General features: G+C 43.1%; 1 protein-coding gene and 1 long non-coding RNA gene across 5 annotated transcripts in view; one reads left to right on the forward strand and one right to left on the reverse strand.

The window, feature by feature from the left end:
* efnb3a (ephrin-B3a) overlaps positions 1–21,748 on the reverse strand; it is a 42,572-nt gene extending 20,824 nt beyond the window's left edge. Inside the window, exons 1-3 of one of the 4 annotated variants that reach the window (XM_053516361.1) lie at positions 21,667–21,748; positions 20,417–20,584; positions 9,618–9,898 (exon numbers count right to left, since the gene is read on the reverse strand). In XM_053516361.1, coding sequence (XP_053372336.1) covers positions 9,618–9,898; positions 20,417–20,517 — 382 coding nt within the window. In that variant the 5' untranslated portion in view covers positions 20,518–20,584; positions 21,667–21,748. Of the gene's footprint in view, positions 1–9,617; positions 9,899–11,935; positions 12,348–20,412; positions 21,511–21,666 lie in introns of those variants that run through there. The other 3 variants (XM_053516360.1, XM_053516359.1, XM_053516362.1) reach the window with 3 other exon arrangements.
* Positions 5,429–6,960, forward strand: LOC128545749 (uncharacterized). Its single transcript, XR_008365886.1, has 3 exons — positions 5,429–5,627; positions 5,745–5,912; positions 6,436–6,960. It is a non-coding gene; the product is annotated as an uncharacterized LOC128545749 (long non-coding RNA).
* Positions 21,749–22,734: the final 986 nt, after the last annotated feature.

Below are 22,734 nucleotides of genomic sequence, written 5' to 3' on the forward strand. Positions count from 1 at the left end.
CTCCTACAGCACACATGTAAGCAAGGTGAACCAGTGAACTGGAAGCCAACCGGCCCTCATTCTGTACCTGGGCACGGCAAGGGTGCAAAAAATATTGATGATAGGGTTATCACAAAAGCAAAGTTAAATCAGGAAAAAAAAAAACTGTACATGGATTTGGGAGTGATTTTTATGATTAGCAGCCAAAAATCTATAAGGTACACCAAACAGTGTTCAAGAAGAAAAATCCTTTTTGTGTAGTTTGAACCGGTCGATCAGTCATTGAGCAGTCATCTGGTTTTCAGTGTGATTGCCCGTGACCGGTGATCAGATACAAACCTTACTGTACCTTTGCATAATGAAGCTGTTTCCTTTCCTGTGTTTAAAAGAAACTGGTCACACTGGTCGTTTAAATATGGCCAGCGGTTTGCTTCATAAGAATCTGATGGCATTTCGCTTTCAGCTAGGTCTGCATCACTGGCATCTGTTTAGTCCTCCTCAATCGTTCTTGTGAGTTTAGCGCGTTTGTTCTCCCGCCCATCAATCATTCAGTGCAGTGGTTTCCGGGATGCATTTTTCCCCTTCTCCATTGCATTATTTTAATTATTATTTTTTTTCATTTATTTATTTTTTACTCAGTAGCGAATATGATTTTAAATGTAGCAAAGTACAACACTTCAAGTACAGATGTATCGTGATAACATTGTATCGGGAGGTGACTGGAGATTCCCATTACTACTCATTTGCCTGCTGATTTTGCCCAGTGATTGTTTACTTTTTCTCTCTGATTCTCTTACTTGATTTGCGATTGATTTGTTCGCTCATTGGCTCACTGATTCCTGAATTAGATGTTGCCTGATTTTATTGTCTCTTTCTCTGCTAGTTATCATTAGCTAGTTAGCGGCCGTTTAAAAAAAAAAAAAAACTGAAGGACGTCTCAATCTCAAAGCCTGCCAAAGTTCCTTTTTGGGTTACAGCACTGAAACAAAAACCTAATGCAGCTACTGAGGCAGGTGACACACACACACACACACACACACACACAAAGTTAATCTCTTCTGTTATTTCAGCTTAACCTTGATAAATAAATCAAAACATGCTCTTAAATAATTAACAAGGCTTTCACCACTAACACACACACACACACACACACACACACAAATAGAAAATTCACTTTGGGAGTAAACAAACTCTTGTGCGCAGATACTCATTTCACACACACAAGCACTCCTCTTTGGGAAGTGTATGAATGTGTATGTGTGTGTGTGTGTGTGTGTGTGTGTGTGATAGAGAGAGTGTGTGAGTGTGAGATATCCACTGTAAACTCCTCCCGCTCAGCAATCAAACATTTTATGAGAAACGCTTTGAGGGCTCTTACTCCCAAAAGCAGTTTGGAACACAGCCAATAGCCATTTTCAGTCTTTCTATCTCACACACACACACACACACACACCTAGAAATCCACTAGAGGTACGTACACACACACAAACAGCCTCAAATGCACACACAGCCTTCCAACAGATTATCACATAGTAAATACTTTCTCAATGCGGCTCCGTCCCAAACCGCACGCAGCTGCACTAAAGAGTGTGTATCAAAATAACAAACTCGGTCAGCACATTACTCTGAGAGGTTATTTAGTGCACTAGGGCGTGAGGTTTGGGATGGAGCCACTGGCATGGGACGTTGTCATGGTAACCAAGAAACCTTGGTTGATGATGCTGCCTGGTTAGATGGTTAGATGATTAGCTAACGCTGATTTAAAAGGGGCGTGGCATCTGTACCTACTGTCAGTCTCACAAAAAAGGGTGGGGTCTCCGTACCTACTATCAGTTTCACAGAAAAGGGCGTGGCTTCTTTATCAAATGCAGGTCTGACACACAGTGGCACGACATCTTCCTACCGTCAGTCTCAAAAAAGTGGGCGTGGCCTCTTTAATATTATCAGTCTGGCAGAAAGGGTCATGGTCTCTGTTCCTACTGTCAGTCTCACAGAAAGGGGTGTGGCCTCTGTACCCACTGTCAGTCTCACATAAAGGGGTGTGGCCTCTGTACCTACTGTCAGTCTCAGATAAATGGGTGTGGCCTCTGTACCTACTGTCAGTCTCACATAAAGGGGTGTGGTCTCTGTACCCACTGCCAGTTGTAACAGAAAAGGGCGTGGTCACTGTACCTACTGTTGGCCTCACAGAAAGGGGTGTGGCCTATGTACCAACTGGCAGTTGTAACATAAATGGGTGTGGCTTCTGTACCTACTCTCAGTCTCACAGAAAGGGGCGTGGCTTCTTTATCAAATGCAGGTCTGAGACAGAGGCACGACCTGTTCCTACCGTCAGTCTCAAAGAAGTGGGCGTGGCCTCTGTAATATTATCAGTCTTGCAGAAACGGTCATGGTCTCTGTTCCTACTATGAGTCTCACAGAAAGGGGTGTGGCCTCTGTACCTACTGTCAGTCTCACATAAAGGGGTGTGGCCTCTGTACCTACTGTCAGTTGTAACAGAAAAGGGGTGTGGCCTCTGTACCTACTGTCAGTTGTAACAGAAAAGGGCGTGGTCTCTGTACCTACTGTTGGTCTTACAGAAAGGGGTGTGGTCTCTGTACCTACTGTCAGTTGTAACAGAAAAGGGAGTGGTCTCTGTACCTACTGTCAGTCTCACATAAAGGGGTGTGGTCTCTGTACCCTCTTCCAGTTGTAACAGAAAAGGGCGTGGTCTCTAAAGCACACTCTCAGTGTGCTTTAGTTTTCTAAATTGGATTCTTCTCCACTGGTAAGGTAGGTTTTTAACTTTTGTACTGTTTTTGAAAACACAATTGGTTCATACTGTATACTGTACCTAGTTTTTGCTGTTTGGTAGTGTTGATTGCAGTGTGATTGAAGTAGGTCTAAAGCAATTAGTTCTCAGGTAATTAATCAAGAGTAGTTTCAGGCTTCCTTAAGGTGTGAATTGTGGGCAGGGCTTAGCTACATATATTGAAGGTGGATCTAGCTCATACTTTAGTGTGCTTTAGTTTTCTAAATTGGATTCTTCTCCACTGGTAAGGTAGGTTTTTAACTTTTGTACTGTTTTTGAAAACACAATTGGTTCATACTGTATACTGTACCTAGTTTTTGCTGTTTGGTAGTGTTGATTGCAGTGTGATTGAAGTAGGTCTAAAGCAATTAGTTCTCAGGTAATTAATCAAGAGTAGTTTCAGGCTTCCTTAAGGTGTGAATTGTGGGCAGGGCTTAGCTACATATATTGAAGGTGGATCTAGCTCATACTTTAGTGTGCTTTAGTTTTCTAAATTGGATTCTTCTCCACTGGTAAGGTAGGTTTTTAACTTTTGTACTGTTTTTGAAAACACAATTGGTTCATACTGTATACTGTACCTAGTTTTTGCTGTTTGGTAGTGTTGATTGCAGTGTGATTGAAGTAGGTCTAAAGCAATTAGTTCTCAGGTAATTAATCAAGAGTAGTTTCAGGCTTCCTTAAGGTGTGAATTGTGGGCAGGGCTTAGCTACATATATTGAAGGTGGATCTAGCTCATACTTTAGTGTGCTTTAGTTTTCTAAATTGGATTCTTCTCCACTGGTAAGGTAGGTTTTTAACTTTTGTACTGTTTTTGAAAACACAATTGGTTCATACTGTATACTGTACCTAGTTTTTGCTGTTTGGTAGTGTTGATTGCAGTGTGATTGAAGTAGGTCTAAAGCAATTAGTTCTCAGGTAATTAATCAAGAGTAGTTTCAGGCTTCCTTAAGGTGTGAATTGTGGGCAGGGCTTAGCTACATATATTGAAGGTGGATCTAGCTCATACTTTAGTGTGCTTTAGTTTTCTAAATTGGATTCTTCTCCACTGGTAAGGTAGGTTTTTAACTTTTGTACTGTTTTTGAAAACACAATTGGTTCATACTGTATACTGTACCTAGTTTTTGCTGTTTGGTAGTGTTGATTGCAGTGTGATTGAAGTAGGTCTAAAGCAATTAGTTCTCAGGTAATTAATCAAGAGTAGTTTCAGGCTCCCTTAAGGTGTGAATTGTGGGCAGGGCTTAGCTACATATATTGAAGGTGGATCTAGCTCATACTTTAGTGTGCTTTAGTTTTCTAAATTGGATTCTTCTCCACTGGTAAGGTAGGTTTTTAACTTTTGTACTGTTTTTGAAAACACAATTGGTTCATACTGTATACTGTACCTAGTTTTTGCTGTTTGGTAGTGTTGATTGCAGTGTGATTGAAGTAGGTCTAAAGCAATTAGTTCTCAGGTAATTAATCAAGAGTAGTTTCAGGCTTCCTTAAGGTGTGAATTGTGGGCAGGGCTTAGCTACATATATTGAAGGTGGATCTAGCTCATACTTTAGTGTGCTTTAGTTTTCTAAATTGGATTCTTCTCCACTGGTAAGGTAGGTTTTTAACTTTTGTACTGTTTTTGAAAACACAATTGGTTCATACTGTATACTGTACCTAGTTTTTGCTGTTTGGTAGTGTTGATTGCAGTGTGATTGAAGTAGGTCTAAAGCAATTAGTTCTCAGGTAATTAATCAAGAGTAGTTTCAGGCTTCCTTAAGGTGTGAATTGTGGGCAGGGCTTAGCTACATATATTGAAGGTGGATCTAGCTCATACTTTAGTGTGCTTTAGTTTTCTAAATTGGATTCTTCTCCACTGGTAAGGTAGGTTTTTAACTTTTGTACTGTTTTTGAAAACACAATTGGTTCATACTGTATACTGTACCTAGTTTTTGCTGTTTGGTAGTGTTGATTGCAGTGTGATTGAAGTAGGTCTAAAGCAATTAGTTCTCAGGTAATTAATCAAGAGTAGTTTCAGGCTTCCTTAAGGTGTGAATTGTGGGCAGGGCTTAGCTACATATATTGAAGGTGGATCTAGCTCATACTTTAGTGTGCTTTAGTTTTCTAAATTGGATTCTTCTCCACTGGTAAGGTAGGTTTTTAACTTTTGTACTGTTTTTGAAAACACAATTGGTTCATACTGTATACTGTACCTAGTTTTTGCTGTTTGGTAGTGTTGATTGCAGTGTGATTGAAGTAGGTCTAAAGCAATTAGTTCTCAGGTAATTAATCAAGAGTAGTTTCAGGCTTCCTTAAGGTGTGAATTGTGGGCAGGGCTTAGCTACATATATTGAAGGTGGATCTAGCTCATACTTTAGTGTGCTTTAGTTTTCTAAATTGGATTCTTCTCCACTGGTAAGGTAGGTTTTTAACTTTTGTACTGTTTTTGAAAACACAATTGGTTCATACTGTATACTGTACCTAGTTTTTGCTGTTTGGTAGTGTTGATTGCAGTGTGATTGAAGTAGGTCTAAAGCAATTAGTTCTCAGGTAATTAATCAAGAGTAGTTTCAGGCTTCCTTAAGGTGTGAATTGTGGGCAGGGCTTAGCTACATATATTGAAGGTGTCTCCGCTACAGACACAAGTGTCTGTAGCGGTTAATAAGAACATCCTGCAACAAAGGTAGTGCACAGAGAATTGATTTAAACTCTTGTTTGCCAAGAAGTTACAAGTTTTTATAGACAGTTACCTCAGTCTAGCATGTGTCTTCAACCTATCTCTGTCAGTTCTCACAGACCAAGATGCTTTTACTCACACAGCAGAGGCAGATCTCCCAGAAACCTCATCTACCCTCCAGTACTGTCTCATTGTCCTGCACTGGTGGTAGGTGGGCTCTGGAACTGCCAATCTGCTGTAAATAAAGCAGACTTTATCTCTGCCCTAGCTACTCATTACTCTTTTGACTTTCTGGCACTAACTGAGACCTGGATATCTCCTCAGAACTCAGCTACACCGGCTGCCCTATCCTCTGCCTATGTATTCTCTCACACTCCACGAGAAACTGGCAGAGGTGGTGGTACGGGTCTCCTGTTGTCCAAGAGGTGGTCCTTCTCGCCCATCACCCTGTCTCATCTCAGTTTTTCATCATTTGAATTTCATGCAGTTAAGGTAACCTCTCCAATTAACCTCCACATCTTGGTTATTTACCGTCCTCCTGGCTCTCTAGGAAACTTTCTAGATGAAATGGACATACTTCTTAGTCTTTTTCCTTCTGCTAACACTCCTCTCACTGTTCTAGGAGATTTCAACCTTCCATCTGATAAACTCCAATCCTCTTTCCTTCTCCCTCTCCTTAACTCCTTCTCTTTAACCCTAAACAGCTGCCCTCCTACACACAAGGCAGGAAATTCTCTCGACCTTGTTTTCTGCCGCCCTTCCCCAGTCACAGATATCACTACTATTCCTCTTCATAAATCTGATCATTACCTGGTATCCTTCACTATAACCCTTCCCATTCTATGTAAACCTAACCACCAAAATGTCTCTTTTACCCGCAAAAACCTTCACTCTGTCTCCCCTTCCTCTGTGTCTTCATACACCCTATCATTCCTCCCAGACCCAGACTCCTTCTCCTCTTTACCACTAGAGACTGCGACTGAAACTTTCCTCTCCTCTCTCTCCTCATCCATAGATCTCCTTTGCCCGCTGTCATCTAAACCAAGGAAGAAATCTTGTCCTGCTCCTTGGCTATCTGATGTACTGCGCAACAACAGGAGAGAATTAAGAACTGCGGAGAGAAGATGGAAGAAATCACAGCTTGATGCAGATCTCATCTCTTACCAGACTCTTCTTTCCAAATTCTCATGTGATGTGACTTCTGCCAAAACTACCTTCTTCAGACAAAAGTTGGAAGCGTCTGCACATGATCCTGGCAAACTCCACAACATCTTCTCCTCACTACTCAACCCACCGACTCCTCCTGCCCCTTCCTCTCTGACTGCTGACGATTTTGCCACATTCTACGATGGGAAGATTGTAGCAATCCGCCAGTCCTTCGCTCTCAACCAAAGTCCTACGGCAGAACCTCAGGACCTTTCCTTCCCTCCTTTAGCAGAATTTTCCAACTTGTCATCTGACGAGATTCAACAGATCATCTCGTCATCTAACCCCACCACCTGTTCATTAGACCCAATCCCTTCCACAATGCTCCAGGCCATCTCACGAGACCTCCTTCCCTTCACCAGAGCCATCATCAACCAATCCATATCATCTGGTCATGTTCCTGCCGCTTTTAAGAAGGCGAGGGTTATTCCCATCCTCAAGAAACCCTGCCTGGACCCATCAGAAGTTAACAACTATCGCCCGGTATCACTGCTCTCCTTTATTTCCAAAATTCTTGAAAGAACGGTTTATAATCAAATGTCTCTTTATCTCTCACAGAACAACCTTAATGACCCAAACCAATCTGGATTCAAAGTGGCACATTCCACAGAGACTGCCCTTCTGTCAGTCACTGAGAAGCTCCATGCTGCTAGATCTGCTAAACTTTCATCTGTCCTCATCCTCCTGGACCTGTCAGCTGCATTTGACACCGTGAACCACAAGATTCTATTATCTATTCTTACAAGCCTTGGAATTTGTGGAACAGCATGGCAATGGTTTGCTTCTTACCTTAAAGATAGGTCATATGAGGTAACATGGAGGGGATCTACATCTGCCCCACGTAGACTCTCTACTGGTGTCCCGCAGGGCTCAGTACTTGGTCCTCTTCTGTTCTCCCTCTATACCCGGTCTCTTGGTAAGGTCATATCATCGCATGGATTCTCATACCACTGTTATGCAGACGACACCCAACTTGTCCTCTCCTTTCCTCCCTCTGACACTCAGGTTTCCACCCGGATCTCAGCATGTCTGGCAGACATCTCATTTTGGATGGCTGCTCATCAGCTGAAGCTCAATCTCAGTAAAACCGAACTGTTGTTTATCCCTTGTGACTCATCTCCAGGTCAAGACCTTGTGATATCCATGGACAACAACCAAATCACTCCCTCAACCACCGCCCGCAATCTCGGGGTAACCGTGGACAATCATCTGTCATTTTCCCCACACATCGCTAACCTTACTCGCTCTTGTCGATTTCTTCTTTACAATATCAGAAGAATTCGCCCATTTCTTTCTTCACAGGCTACTCAGGTGCTTGTTCAGTCCCTTGTTAGTTCAAGACTGGACTACTGCAACTCACTCCTGGCAGGCCTGCCTCTGTCCACGATTCGTCCTCTGCAACTGATCCAGAATGCAGCAGCACGACTTGTTTTTAACCTTCCCAAGTTCTCCCACACCACCCCACTCCTCCGCTCCCTGCACTGGCTTCCTGTAGCTGCCCGCATCAAATTCAAAACACTGATGCTTGCCTACAAAGCCAAAAATGGCCCAGCACCCACTTACCTCTCTGCGCTAATTACACCACGCACTGCACCACGTTGCCTCCGATCCTCCAGCACTGCTCGCCTCATCCCACCATCTCTCAGGGATCGAGGGCGGCATTCATCCAGGCTCTTTTCTGTTCTGACACCTAGATGGTGGAATGAACTTCCTCTAGATGTCCGTACATCAGAGACTTTGACTATCTTTAAACGACGACTCAAGACGCATCTGTTTCTCCAGTTCTTGGACTAACCCCCCTCCCCCCGGGGGAAAAAAAAAAAAAAAAAAAAAAAAAAAACTCAGTTGTGTTGGACTAATGGTACTTAGTTATTAACCTAGTTAACCCAGTGTAAGTATGTATCCAATGTTGTAAACATTAAAGCACTTTTTGTAAGTCGCTCTGGATAAGAGCGTCTGCCAAATGCCTAAATGTAAATGTAAAATGTCTCTGTACCTACTGTTGGTCTCACAGAAAGGGGCGTGGCTTCTTTATCAAATGCAGGTCTGACACAGAGGCACGACATGTTCCTACCGTCAGTCTCAAAGAAGTGGGCGTGGCCTCTGTAATATTGTCAGTCTTGCAGAAAGGGTCATGGTTTCTGTTCCTACTGTCAGTCTCACAGAAAGGGGTGTGGCCTCTGTACTCACTGTCAGTTTCACATAAAGGGGTGTGGCCGCTGTACCTACTGTCAGTTGTAACAGAATTTGGGGTGTGTGGGTTTGGAGACCATTAATCTTTGTGTGTGTGTGTGTGTGTGTGTGTGTGTGTGTGTGTGTGTGATATGAAAATTTATGATTTAACTGCTGAGTAAGACAAAAATGCAAATAGTCTCTCTCTCTTTCTCACTCTCTCTTTTTCACACACATACACACACACATACATACACACACACACACACACACATACATACACATACACACACACACGCCCCTCCTCCACAGGGCCCTTGTGCCTCTGAGACCCATTACCGCCAATTAGGCCTCCAGCTTCAGCTAAAACATAATGGCTACACACACACACACACACACACACACACCTCCCTCTTCGCTCCAGCTCATTACTGCCTTACTGTATAAATTACCAAAAGCCACAATAGGTTAATTAAAAATGATTTCCCAAAGGAAGAAATATACACCTACGTTGGTGTGCGCGCAGACACACTCTCTCTCTCTCTCACACACACACACACACACACATTTTAGGTGCAGTATGAGGATATTAATGCATTTAGCCCATGACATCATTGAGATCCTTCAGCTTACAGTTATGTTTCTGTAATATTTTTTTTTTTAACAAATCAGGTAAAAACAAGGGCACAATACCTCATGCGCACACACACACACACACACACACGGTGCAGACTTAATGTGCCTAAAAAGTTTAAGGTCGGAGATTAATAAAAAAAAAAGTTGATTCAGAAGGCTTGCGGTCAGGCCGCAGGAACACACCTATGATGTAGTAGTCGTGGAGGTTCTTGAACTCGTGACCCCACAGGTTGGGGGAGAACTCCTGGAACTTGATGGTGAAGCGCGTGTCAGCGTTGGGTTTGTCGCAGGTGAGTAGCAGGTTGGAGTCTTCGCTCAGCTCGCACCTGTCCGCCTGCTCGCGCTGCGACACCAGATACAGCTTATAGAACTCGTACTGCAGCGGGGACGAGGACGCAGGACACACCAGGTCCAAACGGTCCCCCATCTGAGGGTACAGCACGTAACCTCGCTCATCACCAAACCTGCACAGAGAAAGAGAGAGAAAATCAATCGTGAGTCTCTCAGTAAAAACATCGTAAACCTCTGTTCAAGTCTTATTAAAGAAGACGTGGCCTGTATCAGTCTCAGAAAGGAGTTTGGCCTTTACCAGTCTTAATAAAGGAAGTGTGGGCTCAGTCTATTAGTCTCAGAGAGGAGTAGTGTGGCATCTGTTTAAATATCAGAAAAGGAGGTGTGGCCCCTGTCTATCACTCTCAGAAAGAGGTATGGCCTGTATCAGTCTCAGAAAGAGGTGTGGCCTCTGCTTAAGTCTTAATAAAGAAGATGTGGCCTCTGTCTACCAGTCTCAGAAAGGGGTGTGGCCTGTATCAATTTTAATTAAGGAGGTGCATCCTCTGTGTATCAGTCTCAGAAAGGGGTGGGGCTTCTGTTTAAGGCCTCTGTCTACAAGTTTTAAGAAGGGGGTGTGGCCTGTGTAAGTTTCACAAAGGGGTATGACCTGTATCAGTACCAATAAAGACACTGTGGCCTCTGTCTATTAGTTTAAAAAAAAGTTGTGGCCCAAATCTATCAGTCTCAGTAAGGCCTTGTTCACACGGGCGTTAAAATTGAGCGTTTTTCTTGCGTTTGTAGCGTCTGGTGTGCGCTGATTAAGAGGCGAGTGTTTTCTACACGTAGGAGTTAATGAGTGTGTTCACGTGGGCTTTGGTGACGTGCGTTTGTCCGGCTGCGCGTTTACGGCATTAAAAAAACATTGCATGCAGGTTTTTCGTGGCGTTCAAAACCCAACGAACGCAAGGAAACCGTTTCTAGTTCGTTTTCTTCCCTTTTTACGCTTCAGAGGACCGGATATATCCCATGATCCTACATGCTATACGTAGGGAAATGCGGAAAAGGACAAGTTAAAAAAAATTTTTTGTTAAACGTACGCGGAAATTTTCTCGGACGTTTGGAGCAAGTTCGTTTCTCCAAAAACTTAACGCACGTGTGAACAAGACCTAAAAGAGGTGTGGCTTCTGTCTGAGGGCATTCTCAGAAAGGGGTGTGGCCTGTATACAGTTTTATCCCAGTTTTAAAAAGGGGTCGCAGCCTGCATTTATTAGTCATAGTAGAGGAAGTGGCTGAGCCCATTAATTTTTGCATTTTAAAAGATTTCATGTTGAACCGCACTGTTGAATCTGCATGAATTCCTGATAACATCATGGACCTCGTTAAGCTGCGCAAAAGTAAGATGAAACAATACAAATGATGTAAAGAAACAAAAAAGAAAGCTAAAAATCATCAATTGTGTAAGATGAACTAGCGATAAAACACCAAACTCTGACTGATGGTAACGCTAGCTAGTGAATGTAACCACAGGCATATTTAAAAGCTAACCATGTTAAGCTCGATAGAAAAAAAATCATCCTGTCAGATATTATTAATTTAGTTTATTATTAATATTACTGTTTATTATGGTTCATCACATTCCTCCGCCTTCACTAACTATAGTAACGAGTTGTGGTGCTGCGTTAGCGCAGGCCAGCCCAGGTTTTTATCTAAATGTTACAGTTGTTCTGCTAAAATAAAATCCACAGAGGCTGAGCTTTACTTAGCTTTGACAGGACAGGAGAGTTTACACGCTACTCTACGTCCTTACCTCAGATAAAAACGCTGTGTGGCATTTAGCAGAGTGACATTTCCTCCTCTCAGAGAGAGAGAGAGCGAGAGAAAGAGAGAGAAAGGGGGGGGGTGTTTTGATGTCAAGGGATTACCTCTGTAATAAACCTCATCTCTGTGTGCCGAGTGTTAATGAACAGAGGACATAATCTTTCTTTCGGTCAGGACATAAGGACACACAGAGATAGAGAGAGAGAGAGAAAGAGAAACAAAAAGCCACGCAAACACATACCCACACAAATAGACTGAGACAAAAACAGGAGAAAGACAAAGAGAAACAGAGACACAAATAGACAAAAGAAGAGTAAGCAAGAGGTGAAGACACAGAGCATTTTTTTCGCAGCAGGTTTTGCTTTATCACTTCTGATTTTGTTGATTTCTGATTTTAAGGTGTTCCTCACACTGCTCCTGTAAAGATGCTCCTCAATCCGCTCTGGTGCTGGCGTTTCTCTCCTCTCTGGTGGTGGTGGTCCTTACTTCCCTCCGATGATTGTGTTCCTCACTCCTCTCTGGTGGTGATGGTGGTGTTGCTCACTTCTCTCTGGTGGTGATGGTGGTGTTCCTCACCCCTCTCTGGTGGTGTTTCACACTCTGCCTTGGCGGCCATGTTCCTCTCTCCGCTCTGGTAGTGTTCCTCAGAAACCTCTGGTGGTGGAGTTCTTTACTTTTCTCTGGTGGTGGTGTTCCTCTCTCCTCACGGATAGTGATGTTCCTCACTCCGCTCTGGTGGTGGTGTTTCTCACTCCTCTCTGGTGACCATTTTCCTCACTACACTCTGGTGGTGATGTTCCTCTCTACACTCTGGTGGTGATGTTCCTCTCTACACTCTGGTGGTGATCTTCCTCACTCCACTCTGGTGGTGATGTTCCTCACTCCACTCTGGTGGTGGTGTTCCTCACTTCTCTCTGGCGGTGGTGGTGTTCCTCACTTCTCTCTGGCGGTGGCGGTGTTACTCACTTCTCTCTGGCGGTGGCGGTGTTACTCATTACCCTCTGGTGGTGGCGGTGTTCCTTAATCCTCTCTGGTGGCCGTTTTCCTCACACCACTCTGGGTGTAGTGGTGGTGTTCCTCACTCCTCTCTGGTGGTGATGGTGGTGTTCCTCACCCCTCTATGGTGGTGATGGTGGTGTTCCTCACCCCTCTCTGGTGGTGATGGTGGTGTTTCTCACTTCTCTCTGGTGGTGATGGTGGTGTTTCTCACTTCTCTCTGGTGGTGATGGTGGTGTTCCTCACCCCTATCTGGTGGTGATGGTGGTGTTCCTCACCCCTCTCTGGTGGTGATGGTGGTGTTCCTCACCCCTCTCTGGTGGTGATGGTGGTGTTCCTCACCCCACTCTGGTGGTGTTCCTCACCCCTCTCTGGTGGTGATGGTGGTGTTCCTTAGTCCTCTCTGATGGTGATGGCGGTGTTCCTCACTCCTCTTTGGTGGTGGTGGTGGCGTTCCTTAATCCTCTCTGGTAGCTGTTTTCCTCACCCCTCTCTGGTGGTGATGGTGGTGTTCCTCACCCCTCTCTGGTGGTGTTCCTCACCCTTCTCTGGTGGTGATGGTGGTGTTCCTTACTCCTCTCTGATGGTGATGGCGGTGTTCCTCACTCCTCTTTGGTGGTGGTGGTGGCGTTCCTTAATCCTCTCTGGTAGCTGTTTTCCTCACTCCTCTTTGGTGGTGATGGTGGTGTTCCTCACTCCTCTCTGGTGGTGATGGTGGTGTTCCTCACTCCTCTCTGGTGGTGATGGTGGTGTTCCTCACTCCTCTCTGGTGGTGATGGTGGTGTTCCTCACTCCTCTCTGGTGGTGTTCCTCACTCCTCTCTGGTGGTGTTCCTCACTCCTCTCTGGTGGTGTTCCTCACTCCTCTCTGGTGGTGTTCCTCACTCCTCTCTGGTGGTGTTCCTCACTCCTCTCTGGTGGTGATGGTGGTGTTTCTCACTCCTCTCTGGTGGTGATGGTGGTGTTTCTCACTCCTCTCTGGTGGTGATGGTGGTGTTCCTCACTCTGCCTTGGTGGCCATGTTCCTCTTTCTGCTCTGGTAGTGTTCCTCAGAAACCTCTGGTGGTGGAGTTCTTCACTTCTCTCTGGTGGTGGTGTTCCTCTCTCCTCACGGATAGTGATGTTCCTCACTAGCCTCTGGTTTTGGTGTTCCTCACTCCTCTCTGGTGACCATGTTCCACACTCCTCTCTGGTGGTGGTGTTCCACACTCCGCTCTGGTGGTGGTGTTCCTCACTCCACTCTGGTGTCCATGTTCCTCACTACCCTCTGATGGTGGTCCTCATTTCCCTCTGATAATAGCGGTGTTCCTCAATCCTCTCTGGTGGCCGTTTTCCTCACTCCACTCTGGGTGTAGTGGTGGTGTTCCTCACTAGCCTCTGGAATTGGTAATTTTTCTGACTAACCTCTGATGGTGGTGTCTCTTCTCTGGTGGGGGTGTTCCTCATTCCTCTCTGGTGGTGATGTTCCTCACTCCTTTCTGGTGATGGTGTTCCTTACTCCTCTCTGGTGGGGGTGTTCCTCATTCCCCTCTGGTGTTGATGTTCCTCACTCCTCTTTGGTGGTGATGTTCCTCACTCCTCTCTGGTGGGGGTGTTCCTTACTTCTCTCTGGTGGTGGTGGTGTTTGGATGGATATTTTGAGTCTAGCGTGTGTATGTTTGTGTGAAGACCATGTCGTCATAGTTTCTAGTTGTGGTCTGCTGTAAAGTGGGTTTAAGAGGAGCTTCAGACTGAAGGATGCTGATAATGAGGTTGAAAAGCTATGATTCAACCACGTACTTTGTGTGTGTGTGTGTGTGTGTGTGTGTGTGTAAGTGTGTGTGTGAGATTATGGTAAGTGGTCATCGAGTGTTGTTTAATGTGTTTATCGACGCTGTGTAATTGCCTCAGCACCGCAAGATAATCAGCACATTCCTGAGCGATGACTAAACTCCTCGCTAAAGCACACACACACACACACACTTAGCAGTTTAACACAAGTTGTCTTCTGGTTTTAGGGAACAATGGAGTTGTTTAATAAACAACTAACAGTTATTTAGTTTATTAATCACTAATATTATTATTAGTTATTAGGAGTTAAATGCTCTCCAAATAAAGCCTGATACACACTAACATTGCGCAGATTTAAGCAACACGTCCAGTGAGCAGTTCTCCAGGAGGAAACGTCGTGTAGATGAGAGCAGTCAGGGGAGACTGGCCAAACTGGGATGAGATAATGGGATCCCACCAGGTCATGAAAAGGCGAATGGAACTAGTACAACTGTGCTGAGCAGAATAGCATCACCATGTCACAGCAACACAGGAAACCTGCAGACTCAGGTACCGCAGGGAGCTTTAGAAGCTCAGAGCTGCTCTTACTGCTGCTGCGAGACTCATACACACACACACACACAAAACTGTGATGATGACGACTTGGTGATGATGACGAAGGTGATGACACAAAAACACTCAGTGAGAAAGGTAAAAGATAACGCTAAAAATAAATGTCTCGTCTGGTGAAGAAGTTCCAACTCTCTCTCTCACTCTGTTTATAGTGTATCTCCTGCTTCCTTTATTTCTCTCTCTCTCTCTCTTACACACACACACACACACACACTTTTACACACACACACATCACTGGGGGATTTGGCTGATTCTCATTCTCTTTAACGTTTGTGAATAAAATGTCAGACAGTCTGAGCGGTACGTGAGTGTGAGTGTGTGTGAGAAGAGACAGAGAGAGAGGGAACAGAGACAAAGAGAGACCGATGAAGTCATTTGGGATAGAGAAGCCAAGGTAGCAGCAGTTAAAGGTGAGACGGAGAAAACGACTGAATCCTTATGTGATCATTTACACTGTTACTATACCTAGCTGTGTACATCCTGTTTAAAGAGAGCGTAAGACAGAGAGAGTAAGAGTTAGGAAGGGGACAAACCGTTATATCGAACATTTATTAATTCATATGATTCAAAGATTGATCACCTGTTTTTTAATGGTCTAACATGGTCAACATTTTTAAAAAGTAGGTCCTTGTGGGTGTGGTCTAATATTCTAATGAGCATGTTGGATAGATACCCACCCCTCCCACAGCGGAGACTCCGCGCACCTCAAGCAACTTAACACAATCAGGATTAAACCTCCATGTAGCAACCATGCAGTTATAGTGATGCATCTGGTTAGGTTAGCTCTCTCTCGCCAGGTCAGCTTTCTCTCATTACGTTAGCTTAGTTTTCTCTCGCGAGGTTAATTTTTCTCTCACCAGGTTAGCTTTCTGTCGCTGTGTTAGCTTAGCAGTAGATACTGTATAACTGTTTATCAGTCTATGCCTGTGGTGTAGATTTTCAATTGTCGTGTCGGACATGTTTTTTTTCTTTTGGTGTACAAACACCTCAGAGAGATCTGAGTAATATTACCCATAATGCCTCTGTGCATTCATCAGCATCAACGAGTGAAAAGGGAAAAGAGGAGGTAATGAAATGAGGCGAGAACAAAATGCGAGTGTTAAAAGATGACAAAATGAACAGACGACAGGAGGAATGAAGTGTGTGTGTGCTCGTATGTATGTGTGTGTGTGTGTGTGTGTGTAATCCTCTATCCTCAAACCGTCCATTATCCTTTCAAATGGAGAGATCAACCATCAGCAAACCTGTCCAGGGATTGTATACACACACACACACACACACACACTTCTAAGCTGGGGTCAAGTAGTACAATCCATTTTACAGAGCTATTAGAAGCTTTGTGTAACAACGACACACACTCGGTCTCGGCCAAAACTCTGCATGTGCTGGTTTATTTTAGGGAAAAAGATTCATTTGCAAATGATTCAGTGATCATAAATGAGTCACTATGATAAGTAAATGAGTCTGTACTGAATCATTTTGGTCCGAAAGTCAAAAATTTGCTCAAATCAGCTAATCAGTATTTGGTGATGGTCAAGCCCGAGACTTCCTTAAAAAGAGTATAAATCAGAAAATAGTATTTGTCGTGCCCGAGACTGACTTATGCAATATTTATCCGTTGGCCATATATGTGCTGGGTGGCACGTAGACGAACCCATGTTTCATGAGACTAACTCTCTTAAACAGTGTATGAATCAGTGAATCATTTTGGTTAAGTAAAAAATCATTTTATTCATGTTCTAGTTTGAATCAGGAAATTGTTCTGGTCATGACTGACTTTGAATTAGTGAATCTTTTTAATTGTGGCCTAGATTCATTCCCAAATCAGTTGAATCAGAATGCGTCTAAGTGCAGTAAGTGAACTCAAACTACTGTCTGACTTGGACTGTACCGTAATAATCAGACTTGGATTCGGGTGGCAGGTCAGCCATAATCAAACTGTGTAGCTGAACAAATCAGTGAATAAACCTGAATGAATCATGTAAATGAATTGACTCAAATGACTCTCTAAATGGCACACTAAAAAGTAGTGTGATTAGACTTCAAGATTTTATGCTATGATTAGTTCCAATTTTGTAATAAATCAGTTTAAGACACTGAACAACTCCACAAAGCTGGCTGATTAGGCGCTGCACCGCACATCCATTGCATGCGAGAGCCATTAACACTGCAGTGCAAAGAGGCAAAACTCACTCATGCACTGAACATGTCTAGAAAACGTGTGTGCGCACGCATACAGGGACATAGTGAATCAATATCAGATCACCGTATTTCTTATTCAAACGTGCGTCCATCAGATTCACCTTTACTGACTCAAGCGATTCATTATTAATGTGCATTCAAGCCTGAAGTTGTACAACAAATTCCCCCTGCTGGAGCTCTCTCTCTCTCTCTCTCTCTTTCACACACTCACCATTGGACTCTCAGTACATTTCCACCCACACGTTTAATAAAATCTAAATTTCTAAGAAAAAATAATTATAACATGCAATATTTAAAAAAATGCCAGCAGAAGTGGTGTGTTCTTTAGTGCAGGATTTTTATTCATGTTTTAAGTGTAAAGTTGCTCACAGGAGCTGATTGTTGTTTATTTTGATGCTAAGCACTCGTCATGGATAAAATATTTATTAATTAGTACCATTAGTAAAGTGCTCAGCTTTGTACTAGCTTCGATCAGATACTAGATTAGATCAGATTATATTTTTGATATAAAGTCTAGAAAAGGTAAAGTCTACACAAAACTTCGCTCATTCATTTGGTCTGTCAAAAAGGACCACTTTCCAGTTTTGCGCCACCTAGTGGAATTCTAAACCCAACATGGCTGACAATGGGATCGCGAGTTAGACTGTTCTGCAGTAAAGAAATAGGTTTTCCAGTTCACTACAATAAGCATCAGCATTGTTATAACCCAGGTATCTAAGCTCCAAAATATTCTTTGACACCGGTCTGTATTTACTTGTCTACAGCAAACAAAAGTAATTATTAATTCATCTATATTTGTGGTATATTGTTCAGACTGCCACTAGCGGGGCTAGACTGAAAAGCACTCAATTGCAAGTACGAAAGTAAAGTACGAGTTGAGAACTGAAATAACATCAGCCTACAGGATCGGTCATGTCCAAGCGTTAATATTTGTTGCGTGGACATGTCCTGTCTGGCCAAATCTTTGACCTTTTTTCCCTTAAATATGCCACGGATGTGATTTTCTCCGCTCTCTGTCAGCACACGCATCCCATTTTGTTTTAAATCGCTTCCGACATGGATGGTCCTGTCTCATGCGTCCTCGTTTAACTCTACTGAAAATAAGCAGACGGGCATCCATGTGCTAGCTGTGTTACACATCGCTGTCGTCATCCCGCGTTCTACTTCTTTCCTCATTAAAGGGAAAAATCCAGACCTTCCCAAAACTCTTCCAGACTCTTCATGTTTCCCTTTTCTTGCTTACGTTTTTAAAAGGTCAGTAAATGCATCGTGACATCGCAAAAGGACGTGATGTGATACGCATTAAGGACTCGGCTGGCGCAGACGACAAGGACGAGTCTGAAGACTCTGATCCTTTACTTCACATCATCGTTTTTTTTCTTTCAGGTCTGGAAATGGCTGCCTTTCCAAACTCAAACTCCAGACCTTCCTGATCTGTGCAAGATCATCCTTTCCCAGCATGATAACTGCCAGTAATATCTGCAAAAACAGCAGACGCTCTGCCCTTTATTCTGCGCAGACGAGCTCCAGGGCAAATCAGCTCTGTGATGAAGGCTCATGCTGAGAGGTTTTTTTTTTGCCGCTGCAGTGATGGATCATTTTGCAAACATGGCACTTTTTGTTTCACTTCTCTTGTTTGAAAAATGTGTACAGGTCATCTCAGCACAGTGCTCTGTTCACACTCACAACATTTAGAAATGCAGAACTGGGGAAAAATAAGTCTTGAGTTGTGTCTGCTTGCGAATCTTTTTCTTTCCTTTCAATATGGACGACATCCTGCTCTCCACTTCTCCTTCCACACCTACAGTAGGCTTTACCTTTGAAAATGTCTCAGCACCACCAAATTAGCATGCAAAGCATAGCTGTTAGCTCAGTGTGTCTCTGTAAGTGTGTGTGTGTGATGTGACGTTAGTAAACACATTGACCTTTTCAGAAACCCAAGGAACATCTTGTTGAGTTTGTGCTAGAGCTCCTTCATCTCCCTCCATCCTTTCCAGCCTCGCTTTAACAAACACATGACTCTCGTGGGCACGGCTACTAGACTTGAGAATTTCATTCCATACTCTGATCCACGTGCGACGCGACTCTAATCACGTCTGGTGGACACTTTTACACGCTGGCTGCTCGGTCATCGTCAGACACGCCATATTTGGTGGTACTTGTCATCTTTCCTAGCAGTCACAGGCATCACTGGAAATCAGAACCTCATGTTAATGGCTTATGGCATCTGATCTGGCGTCTGAGCGTTACAGATGTGACGTGATGGAAGATGTTTACCAGGAGGCATGAAGGAAGTAACGCTTGTTTATGGCGCTGCTGAGTTCTGGATGCTGATGAGTCAGAAGGTGTTGAGTAGATTTAACAGCCGCTCTGAGAATAGTACAGGGTTACTTCAGGGCGTTTTCACATTGGGGTCCCGGGATCGTTTTCAGGAACACTCGACCCCAAGGTGGTTCATTTTGATCAGTGAGAACACACATTTCACTTCATTTGTTCTAAAATATAAAAATTATTAGGCATAGTGTGAAATTTATCTGTGTTTAATGGCGGCTCACAAACCAAGTAGGTGCATACTGCCACCTACTGTATCGGAGAGTGTTAATACACAATGAAGTCTTACAGTTTCTATAGCGACGGTAGGAACATATAGTTGGAGTAATTGACCTGTGACTGTTAATTGACGTTACTGTAAATGCAGCATCAGTGTCAGCAGTTTGTAAAGTTCTTAGTAATAATGTAAAATCTTTAACATCATAAAACCTCTGTGATTAATGTTTTACAAACTTAAATGTAACACGGAATGGATAAAACTTTAACAGAAATTATTAATAAATTGTAAACAGATTGCTGTGGTGTAAGATGAATAAAACACTACTTCAGGAGTATAGTGTGTTTCGGGGCTGTTATAGCTAACCGTTTTTTTTATTCATGGACGCTTGAAATTATTGGCACCCCTTATAACCTGACACATAAAACCTTTTCAAACATTAATCTTTAAAATGATGTTCTTCAAAGACATCTTTGTTAGTTTGTTGTTGCTGATGTTTCCCTAATAGGGATGTGTTAAAAACTACAAACTACACTGTTTATCATTCTCATATAAAATCAGAGTATTTATACTGTGCTGTTTATTCACGCTTTACACTGTAACTGCAATCGAACAACATCATAAGACAAAGTGACGCTAATTAAACTAACATCTGAGCCGAGCTTCGCGGTAAAAATATTTCACGCGCAAATAAGATCTCGTCTGTGTAAAGGCAGAAACGGAAACCACGTTCTTTAGGTTCTCCAGAGCGATCACATACCTACTGTTTAAGGAGTTCCAGTAGATGGGCTCGAGGTTGGCTGCCGTGACCGTTAAGCTCTCCATGAGGAACATAACTAGAAACGTCAAGGGTCCATGAGAACATCTAGAGAGATTCTGAGCTCCTCTCTTCATCCTGCAGAAGAAACCCGAGGAGTAATGCATACAAGAATCTGCAATCAGAGATAATCAGAGCAAGTTCATGAGCTCCTTCAATGCTTAGAGTTCATTATCCTGCCAAGTTCATGAGATCCTTCAAAGTGTGAATTTAACCACATGCTTCTTCAGACCCTTCAGAAATATAAAGTTCATGAGATTGTTCAGAAAATGTGACGCTGACAAGATCCTCACAGCATTGAGTTTATGAGTTTATCTTCTAAACCACCAGGTTTATGAGGCAATTCAATTAACATGCACTTCAATAAATCCTGTTGACGTGTACGATGTGTATGAGAGCCATCAGTGTGAAGACCACGCCTGAGCAGCTTAAAAAACGGCAATGTCGACTCTAATAAAGCAAAGTGTCTGTAGATCATCAATTCTTTGCAATGAGTTCCTCACAGGAGAACGCCAGTGATTCTTTTGCCTTGGTTTATTTTATCAAAATAAAGAAACTCTATGAGAGCCTTTCAGAAAGTTCTCCATCTTTTGGTTGTATTGAGTTAAATATTAAATCCAAAACATTCCAACGTATGAAGATGATGATCTGGTCTTCATTTAGTTTCTTCAAATTCTGTTTCTGAGAGATTTTAGCTTTTTATTTTTTTGCCTTTCTCTAAAACACATTTCAACAAGATGAAGACCAGGTGTGGATCACTGAGGTGGAGATCGGATGATGATGATCCTCAGGACTTGGAGGGAAAGTTCTCCTTGACCTTTCCTCCTCAGATGAAGCTGAGGCTTGTGCTCTCCACACTGCTGTTCTCAGGCAATAAAAGATAAAAAAAAAAAAAAAACGTCCGTCAGGTGTTATTGAGGAAATACTGACTGAAACATCGCCCCAGTTCGCCTCGAAAACACCTTTAATAAACAATAAATACTCCGGTAAAAACGCGGGAAATACCAGCGCTCATGCAAGGAGCTCGCGCGACTCGATGTGTTCCCGCTCAGCGCTCGCGCACAACTGACACTGATGAGCGCGAAATGATTCACTTCAGCTTCCTGAGCGAGTCTTTAACAAGAGAGTCGATTCCTAAAGAAAGTTCTGTGTCGCCGTGTGTGTGTGTGTGTGTGTGTGTGTGTGTGTGTCGCTCACTGTCTGTCTCTCTGTCTGTCTGTCTCTCCGTCTTTTGTGGTTTTGTTTTTGAGCGGCACCTTCTTCACACGAAGCACTTTGTTTTATTTTTTAAAATATCAGAGTACAGATACGCTACAGCGTTGCCAAGGTACCGACCGTTGCCAGGCGCAAACAGTGCCATCTTGTGGTGGTTTAAGGTAACAGTATTTTCTTGAGTAACTGAAAAAGAAATATAATTTCTCAGAATATTGTAATGAAAAAAAAAACTTTACATTTAATAATTACTTTACATGTTTACGACATGTAAAGTTAAAATCTAGACTAGTTTTTGGATTCATTTCTGAGGTAATTGAACACAAAACTGACTGGATTTTTTTTAACCCCATGAAATGTACAAGTGGTACCTTAGCATACCGAGGCAATTTGCCTCACGAATGTTTCCCTTAAGAACTGAAAATTTGCAAGAAATCTCCCTTAAGTTAGGTTTACTTCATTTACATTTACATTTCTCAATAAAGATTTTTGCCTTAACCTTTAAATTAAATTTGTAGGCCGAGGTACTACTGTTTTTAACTTCATAAAATTGATCACGGCGGTGGTGTAGCATTGTTGCCTTGCACCTCCAGGGTCTGGGTTCGATTCCCGGCCAGGCTTGATTCCTGTCTGTGTGCATGGTGGGCTTCCTCCGGGTACTCCGGTTTCCTCCCACAGTCCAAAGATATGCAGGTTAGGCTAATTGGCGTTCACAAATTGCACGGTGTGTGTGACTGAGTGTGCGTATGTGTGTTTGCCCTGCGATGGATTGGCACCCTGTCCAGGGTGTAACCTGCCTCATGCTCCAAGTCTCCTAGGATAGGCTCCAGGTCCCCGCAAACATGAATACAAGATAAAGCATACAAGATAAGTGAGTGAGTAAGTGAGCGAGCGGTACCCTTGGCATGGACTTCTTAAGGTGAAATTTCGTATTGTGAAACGCATTGTCCCTTAGGAAATGAGGTAAATGCAAATAATATGTTCCAGCCACTCAAAAATATTGCCAATATTACCAATGCTATAATCATATTTGTGCATATAAAAACATTTTAA

This window comes from Clarias gariepinus, chromosome 17 (assembly GCF_024256425.1).
Source record: "Clarias gariepinus isolate MV-2021 ecotype Netherlands chromosome 17, CGAR_prim_01v2, whole genome shotgun sequence".
In the NCBI taxonomy this organism is placed as follows: domain Eukaryota; kingdom Metazoa; phylum Chordata; class Actinopteri; order Siluriformes; family Clariidae; genus Clarias; species Clarias gariepinus.